General features: G+C 42.2%; 1 protein-coding gene across 6 annotated transcripts in view; it reads right to left on the bottom strand.

Annotated features, from left to right (window-relative positions):
- Positions 1 to 239: 239 nt before the first annotated feature.
- ARNT2 (aryl hydrocarbon receptor nuclear translocator 2) overlaps positions 240 to 9,018 on the bottom strand; it is a 92,369-nt gene continuing 83,590 nt past the window's right edge. For all 6 annotated transcript variants that reach the window (XM_052671663.1, XM_052671667.1, XM_052671661.1 and 3 more), the window contains 2 exons: positions 7,241 to 7,377; positions 240 to 4,933 (listed from right to left, as the gene is read on the bottom strand). In XM_052671663.1, coding sequence (XP_052527623.1) covers positions 4,835 to 4,933; positions 7,241 to 7,377 — 236 coding nt within the window. In that variant the 3' untranslated portion in view covers positions 240 to 4,834. The remainder of the gene's footprint in view (positions 4,934 to 7,240; positions 7,378 to 9,018) is intronic.

Raw genomic sequence — 9,018 nt, 5'->3', positions numbered from 1 at the left:
TAATTAATGCTTTTTCTGGAACCTCTTTCAAAAGTTGATGTCTCAAACCAACATTTCTCTCCCGCTGGACAGCCTCTGTACAAATGAAGAAGATAAAAGGGACCTTCCCATCCAAACCATGCAGCATACAAACAGATTGCAAAGAAAAGCCCAGTGCCTGATTGTTGGCATCATTCAGGATTACCTCCCACTCCACGATTCCCAACAGCATATTGTACCCATTTACAAAAAGACAGGAATTAACAACAGCTCGTGACCTTTTTATTTTAATGAAATTTAAAAAGGCAGTTATTAGTTATACGTACACACAACTGATTCTGTACTTGTTAGTCATAAATATAGAACATTCAGAAGTACAAAATACACTTTATCCACGGCACAATTTCACATCCATATGAAGAGTTTAAACAGATAAGTAACCAAGTGCCTAACAATGACAGAAGTTCATTTTTGGAGGTTTCTTTTTTTTTCTTTTTTTTTTTTAATTATTTTTTTTTTAATTATTTTTTTAAAGACCATTAATCTACACAAAGTAATCAGTGCCCACAGTCATCAGTTCCATGAAACGCACTCTGGCTTAGAGCAGGAAAAGACCAACCTTCTATAGACAATTAGGTGCCATCACCTTTCATTTGCTCCATTAACAGGAAGAACACAAAGCTCACATTCTCCTCTTCTCACAGCTTACAACTGCAAAAAATGGAACTGGCAAAAATCACCTGGATCCCAAATGAGCACTGCCAGGAAAAGTGAAAATACCTCAACTAGAAATTAGTCCACCTGATACCTTGCAAACAAAGAGCAACAGCAGTATGACACTGGTAAGGCATTGATGACAAAATGGCTGTTGTTATTCTCGAGAAAAGAGTACACCTATGTATAAAAATATATGTCATAGCAATTGGGTAAATCCAACACTATTTAACACTGTGCCAAAAGTAAGTAAGAGTTAGAAAGGCAGTGCTGCAACAAGTATTTACAGTTTCATACTGTACTTGAACAACAACAACAAAAAAGGCAACAAAGCTACAAATGGAACTGCCTGGTTAAAGCATAACCGTAGGTACTGCCAGTAGTGCTTCTAACAAGGAATGTGATGGAGTCCCTCTCGTTAAACAGGTCAGCTTGTTCAAACTAAGGAATGTAAATATTTTAGCATCTAAAATCTTGGTCTACACGCCCACTTGTGGAAACAGCTCACCGACACTATTTGCAGTTTAAATATCAGCAGATTTGGTTTTGAGAAACACTGTGTCTGCAACACAGTTTGATCAGAAATCACAGCTTTATTTGCAGCTTAGCAATGAACACACAAAAGAAACAAGAAAGCCACCACTTGGGAAATTCTAGAGACTGGCAGCCAAAGCACCAGCAAAGTTACACCAATGGCACACAGGAAGGACGTCAGCATTCCAAATGCACTTTACAATGCCAGCTATATTATCAAAGAAGTTGCTTTAGCAGCCGAACACGAGACAAAAAGATGCGGCACAGCTCAGCCTGCGCGGCGCGTTCTGCCACAAGAGCTGGGATGGGGCTTTGCAGAGCAGCTAACACTGACACTGTGGATGCTGAACCTCGGTCACTTGGCTAGAAGCACAGAGCTGCTGAACCTGAAGCTCGCTAAGCTCCCTTCTCGCTGGAAAAGGCTGCCCACACCTCCCCATCTGTGCGTGGCAAGGAATGCAGTGGTAAGGAAGGGCGGAAAGGTGAAGAAAGCAGAGGGATGGATGACCACGGCTTGCAGGGAAAGCCCCAACATGGAGCCATCTGCACCTCAATGGAGCAGCCATCCCCTTTCCCAAACAGAAAGGTGGGGGGCTACCAGATGAGGAGCAGCTGCTTGTGCCCTGATGCCTCAGGCACACTGGCATGTCACTGTAAGGAAAAAAGAAAAACACAGCAAATAAAAGAAGGGAAAATGTGCTTGAAATTCTGCTCACAGTGCATTTTTAACTGCACAGTCAATTTTTTTTGAGATAGGACAAGTGGGAATGGCTTTAAACTAAAAGAGGGGAAATTTAGATTAGACGGGAATAAATGCTTTACTCAGAGGGTAGTGGGGCAGCCCAGAGCTGTGGGTGCCCAAAGCCAGGCTGGATGGGGCCTTGGGCAGCCTGACCTGCTGGTGGCATCCAACCCATGGTGGGGAGGTGGGAGCTGGGTGATATTTGAGATCCCTCCCAACCCAAACTATTCTGTGATTCTAGGATGAAGTCATCACTGCTGATATTAGGATAAAGACAACTGCATACATCTTATTTGTAGATTGAATTCAGAATAAATTATAAATACGCTCAGAACAGTCTCAGGTAAAAGGAAACAGAGCATTTTTGATTCATTTTTCACTTTACAGACTAATGGTTCTTAAAAAATTCTAGAAGAACTGAAATGTATCATCTTCAGCACCTTCTGCACAGAGACAGAAACTGCTCATCTGCTGCTCTCCCTTATGATCACATTCTACAGACTGCTGCTCCCTACCAAAGCATGCAGATGCTGACCCTGCCTTCCCCCAGCCTGCAATGCGCCAAGGCTTCTTTTTCAGAAATAGTGAATTTCTGAGGACAGCAGAGCTTTGTTTATGTAATTCAGAGATGGTTGGAAAAGGAGAATGCTCCAAGAGAATTAACATTCATATATTCAAATGAATTGTGCGTAAGTGCATGGCTCGCTCACCTAAGAAGGTACTTTTCCCTATCTCTGGGAGAGAAGAGGTATGATTTTTTGTTTTCAGTGTGATTTTGGTGAGGCAAGTACAGACCAGGAGATCTGAGGCCTCTGCAGCACTGCATCTAGATACATTAAAAAATTTCCTAAGAAAAAGTGTCTCTAGCCCCACTTGCACGTAGGATAAGAGATTGGTCCCAGACTTGGCAAGAGAAAAAGTAGAAAAGGTTCTTCCTGGATACTGAAAACTACATGCTGTTCTGCCTGAGGTCTGGGGAAGCAAAGGAAGGTGGAAAAACACCCCATGGTCCCTGTGCCACTGCGGGCCTGGCAGCCTGCACTGCCTTTCAGCATGATGCCAGGGCAAACTGCAGGACAGGGGCCTGCTTGCTTTTCCAAGATGTTATCCTGGCAACATGGACTACAGTAATGTATGTGGTCCTTTCCATTGGAACACAGCCCATGACTCAAGAGGAGCTAGAAAAGCTAAACTGTAGTGCTGTGAAGTCGATGAATTGCTGTGAACATTAGGATCTAGATGTGGGGCTGTGGATACTGGGATCTAGATGTGGGTTCCTGTTTCAAGGTCCATGATTGATCCTCAATATGCAAAGGCTCTGGGAAGCTTCCCAATCTTTCTGACCTCAAAGGTTGCAGAAAACCTGCATGCAGGAACTCTGGGCTCCTTGTCCCTTCTGAGCAATTCCTTCTCCCACCCCAAAAGAAATGATTAAAAAGGCTGAGCTTACAAACCCAACCTACTGTAAATCATCATATGCATGAGAGCATATAAAAAACTTGCTACCACATTTCTGATGAATGGATATGGTAGATGACTAGCTCTGAAGGAAGACTGATGAACTTACCTCTGTGCAAAAGCACACAGCATTCAGAATAGCCAGTACTCGAAACACTTTGTAAGGTGAAAACCCAGTGTTTAACAGAAAAGGGTTAACAGGGTTTAACAGAAATGACTGCTTGGGAATCCAAGCAAAAATTCAAGTTATCACTGTGTACACAGTGGACAAGAGTCCAACTGATATCCATTACCATTACCAACTCTAAAAAAGTGTATGCTACAAAACCATCTCACTGCTTACAGCAAATGAGCCTGAATGATTTCACTGTAATAGGCCACCACCTTGCACTGCTAAAATGTGAGGTTTCACAGTATAAAAAGTACTTCACAGAAAGGAAATGCAGCTAATATAGAAACTGCAATCTTGATGGGCTTACAGTCATTTTTATGAGGGAGTATTTTTGGGAAAGCAAGAACAATTGAAACTAAAGCAGCCAGTGAGAAATGTGTAGAGTTACATAGGCCTCAATTCAGTGCAAAAACAGACTAATAGCTTCTGTAAGTAAATGCTTGTTCTGAACAGATAACCACCTGAATTAAAAGTAAGAACACTATGTGAAGTGATGGAGGCTCCTGCAGTATCTAAAGCCTCCACATATTATCAAGCCCTCTCAGTACACTCCAGAATAGACCCTATTAAAAGGCAAAAGAAACCAGTACAGGAAATCACTTCATACATCACAAGATATACAGAAAGTACCAAAATGTACACACATTCAAATTTAAGTTAGAAAAGGTGGAGCTGAATCTTCTGGTGAGAGAGGCCTACATTATGTTGCTTAATCTCACATTCAAAGTGAACTAAAAACTACAAGAATGAAAGAAAACAGAATACTCTGTCTGCTTCCAGAAACCTAGGCTTAAAGCAAGGCATCGAAATTGAGTGGTAGGCACTGTAATAACACACCACCTTACCTTTTCTCTGTTAGTCTTCGTTACTGCGTGATCTATTTAAAAATTACCATTCAAAGGAAGTATTAGGTATCATTCACATTCAAATATTTAAGACTCAGAGATATATATCTTTTTTTTTTTTTTAATCAAACAAAGTTTTTCATCTCTGAGGTAGATGACAATAAAATAAAAAAGAAATATAACGGAGCTGTCAATGAACACTACCAAGAGCTGGAGCTCCTCTGTCGGCACTAACGCAGCCCGTGGAGGAGAGAGCAAGCCCTACACCACTAACTGAAATATGAGCATCTTCTGGTTTAGTAGCTTCTACAGAAATGCAACACAGAAAAAGCAGAGCCAAAAATATACTGAGATGGCCTTGAAGAAGAGCTTCCATTTCTGCTTCACAAGCTATTCAGAAAATGGTGGAAACATGCCCAGATCAGCAAAATCTTCTATGTTGTAGTTGCCAGTACCCTGCGTTGGATCCCCCGGCATCGGCAGCATGTCCTGCATGATAAGGAAAAATCAAAGTGATGTGTCACTTTCTAACATGTTATCCAGACACAAACTGTTTCCTGTTCATTCTTTCATTCTGTAAAACCAGAAAAAGCAAAAGGTTAGGTAAATACGGAGAGAACGGACCTGTGCAGGGTACTGGGCTAAGGTTTACGTGCTGCTTATGTTTTGCCAGAGCTTTCTGAACAGGATGTGGGACGTCAGCTTTAGATTGCTCCTCTGAGTAAACCACAGTTGAGCCGTCCCATAATACTCCTCCACAGGCTGAAACAATTCCCATTGTACTGGGCAGTTACACATGGAGAGAAGGAAACTGTCCAGCTTCACTGAGGGCGGCACTGGGTGAGCAGTATTCAGTATCTCTGACACTCCTGCACCCTACCAACAGGAATTCCTGCTATGTCAGCACGGTGGTGGGAATGCATGCTCTGTAAGTGAATGTACTGCTGCTCTGAGGGACACTGAAGCCTGCACACCCACCCTGCCTGACAAGCTGCCCAAAGCAGCCTTCGTGTGCTTTCAATGGCAGAGGAAATGGTGGAAACTTCTGAGAAGAAATGGGATTTCATGGTAATTGCTCCCACGTGTCTTGAGCCAAGTGAGTTCCCCACAGGAGGCTTCAAAAATACTAAACCTTTCCTCTCAGCTGGAGACTGAAGCCACAGGGAAAAGACATCTCTTGCTGAGAAAACTAAGAGTTTACACTTGCTTTTCCTGTCAGTCCTAACAATAATAAGCTCTTACTGTAAAGCCAAGTTTCGCCATGGATGGATCATTATCCTTACAATAAAACAAAATCCAAAGAGCAAACAGAGAAAACGCACAAGATCTGCTCTTTGAAGGAATAACTGCTGAGAATAGCTGCGTTCTGAGCAGTCACCCCAAAAACAGGGAAGATGAAAATCCATCCAAGCTCTCAGTAGCATTGCTGCCAGCGGTGAAAAACAAGGCAGTGGGCAGAACGGGCAGCTTCCAAGCTGCCAGTGTCAGCCTTTACCTCTCCCCACATTCCTCCCCAGACAATGGGAAGCCCTATCTGCCCCCACCTGTTTCAATTCCCGTCCTCTCCAAGGCATTTCTGCTGCTGGGGCCTTTGAGGCAATGTCTCCTGTTACAGACTGGCAGGATGGCTCCTCTTCCGAGTTTGCCTCCCTCCTCACGTCCACCTAACCTAGGGCTGGCTTCAGGCACAAACAGCACAAGCAACTTCTTGAAGGCCTTTCAAGTGAATCCAATCCTTCCTTTTTCCCATTTAATCCTTGGCGCTCCTTTGCCATAATTTCATAAAATATTTGCTGGGATATAGCATTTCTTTTAGACACAAGACAGTGCCTGGAGGGAGCCCTGTGTCTCTGCAGGCCATTGAATTCTGCTGCCATCAGCTCACTGAAATCACCCTGAAGATGCTTTTGGTTTAAAGTACATGCAAAGTGATTAAACTTTGCTTAGGGAGAGATACAACAGATTTATCTTGTCTGGGCCACATGGCATGCAGACAGGTATTCTAGGTGTAGTGATGTTATTTGTTTGTGTGAATGAACCGTTGCTTTCACACAGGAACATTTTCAGGCTAATGCCTCTTCTGCACTGCTCCTGAGAGCAACTGAGCACAAGCCCAGTCTTGCAGGGAAATTTACTGTTTAAAAGATAATCAGGTGCCCCACATCAAAACCTTACTCGGGCCTTGAGCTGTCTTTTCTGCATTTACCTCCATTGTTTTGTTGCAAACTGTCTCCATCTAAATTAAAAACAAGTTATACAAGGACAAGAACTTATTAACTTGTTAAGACTCACTCCACCTATAGTGATGGCCCAAAATTGTACTTGATGTAACAAAATTAGGTAGGTGAAGAGGATTATTTACCAGCTATCTGATATCTGACTGGATTTAGCTTCAAAAAATTACTGGACACTATCTATGCAATATCACACTCCTTTCCTGTTTGAACTATCAAGGAGAATTGAAATGAAGTTTAATTGGACTTGACTGTGATTTTAGAGGTCAGCAACAATGTAAGAAAGACACTGTCACCATTTCATGGCTTCCCTGCAAAATACACACATCCCAGGTACAGGGAAACCAGTGTTGTAACAACTTAAAATAAAACAGAGAAACAGTTTTAGTTGTTACTTAGCAGTCAGTTCCAGCTAACAGCAGGCACGAGCAACACAAACCCACAGCAGCACACAGTAACAGGTAACTGCATGAAGCCCTGCTAGCATCCCAGCTCATTGACAGCCACAGTTATCTGAACCAGCAGTGACAGAGGGATTTAGGGCTCACTGGGCTCTGCCCACCTGGAACACCTCGGTCTGGCTGGGCTGTGGGTGTGAGTGCTGGTCTCCGCTCTGCTGGTTGTGATGCTGGCTCTGCCACTGGGACCAGACTTCGGACGGCCTCCCCTGGAACTGGCTGCTGCTCTGACCACCTTCAGCTGGAAGAAGAGAGGAAAGGCAGAAGTCAGAGAGCAGCCCCTTGGAAAGCTGCTTTGGAGACTTCATTCACCAACACCTATGTTTGCAAACGATCCCCTGAAAAAGACCCTGAGTGCCATTCATTTGCCATTTCACTTAAAAAACAAACAAACTGCAGCATCCAAATATCTCTTTAATTAAAAAGCCTAATCATTTCTACAGCAGTGGGCTTACAGTTCTCATCTGAGAAGCACTTTCACATTTTGTATATGATGTCAAAATAGTAAGATCAACTGGCAACAGCTCTGCTGTATTAAATGTAGACATTGCTGTATTAAAAATATGGAGTGCTGTTAGCTACACCATCTTAGCTGCCAATATTGCAGCTGCAAAATGATTTATTTAACATGTAGCTTATAGCAAATTATTATCATCTTATTATGGTGACAATTTCTTTTAAAGACTAAGGCCGTGTAATAAGAACAGCAAGGTTTTATGGTAAATACATTTAAAATGATGACTTCAGGGAGATGGATTTCTTCCAAATAACCTGCCAGAAAAAAATATGATGCCACACACGTTAATTCAGTCATCTGTTACACACACACTGCATGAGCAGTCACAGCTCATACTAAGCCGAATTCATTTTGTCCTCTATTTCTACAGATTGGCCCCAAATTTATACATTTTTGGACAGTTTTAGTCACTGTCAAAATCTCCTTCTAAGATTTAGCATGTTGGAAAGCTTCTTGAGAGGCTAACACTTTTCCCTCTATTTTTTTTTTTTTTTTAATAGCTATTCCTACTGTTTTTGCCTGTCTTCCCCATGCTGCAGGCAACCCAGCTTGGTAGATCTGGTTGTCCCAGATTATCAGCACCTCCTCCAAGGATACCAAACTTCCATGCACCACGTTATGTCAGGTCTCCAATAACCAGACACTGTAATGTCAAATCAATTACTATTCCATAATCAGTGCTTCAATCCTTCTGACTACCAGCTGAACCAAGCAAAACAGATAAAATGAACATTTCACAGGATGATATACAGGCTGCAGTGATGTATTTCCATCACATCTGAAGTAAACAATTACAGCTCTTCCTTACTGACATTACTACACAATAATTCAGCTGACTCAGAAATCCTATATTCGTTTTATTAGCCAAAATAAAATTTATCTAAGTAGCTCTTAAAAAAAAAAAAAACTTGCAATATTTGTTTTCTCAGAAGAATAAACTGAAATTAAGTCAGTGAGGCAAATGATGCTCCTTTTCAGCAAAAGAGTGACTGCAAGCCAGAGGTTGAAGACATTCGTCTTTGTGAAGGCTGTTATTAATAGCATCCAAACTGATGTAGGTCAGGAAATGTTTCTCATTAGGTGAAAGGGTTCCTGCCAAGTAGCTTAGGCCTGAAATGCAAGGCTGTCTCATAAACAAATGTACAAAGCCTAATGGAAATGAAAATGGAGTCATGAATAAGCTCTGCGGGAAAAGCTCCATTTCACTGTATTTATTCCAAGCAGTGCAGCACAGGACTGAACTTAGGGGACTGAACTTAGGGAGGCTGATCTGCTCCTGTCGTAGTCTCAAGAAAGAAGTGAAAAACTGCACCCATTACTATGATTCTACCTAAGCTTTCTAGAATTGCAGCCTACTATCAGCCA

This window comes from Tympanuchus pallidicinctus, unplaced genomic scaffold, assembly GCF_026119805.1.
Source record: "Tympanuchus pallidicinctus isolate F22 unplaced genomic scaffold, pur_lepc_1.0 scaffold12, whole genome shotgun sequence".
Taxonomy (NCBI): domain Eukaryota; kingdom Metazoa; phylum Chordata; class Aves; order Galliformes; family Phasianidae; genus Tympanuchus; species Tympanuchus pallidicinctus.
Note: the sequence above shows the minus strand (reverse complement) of the source record. Positions and strands in the feature narration are given on the sequence as shown.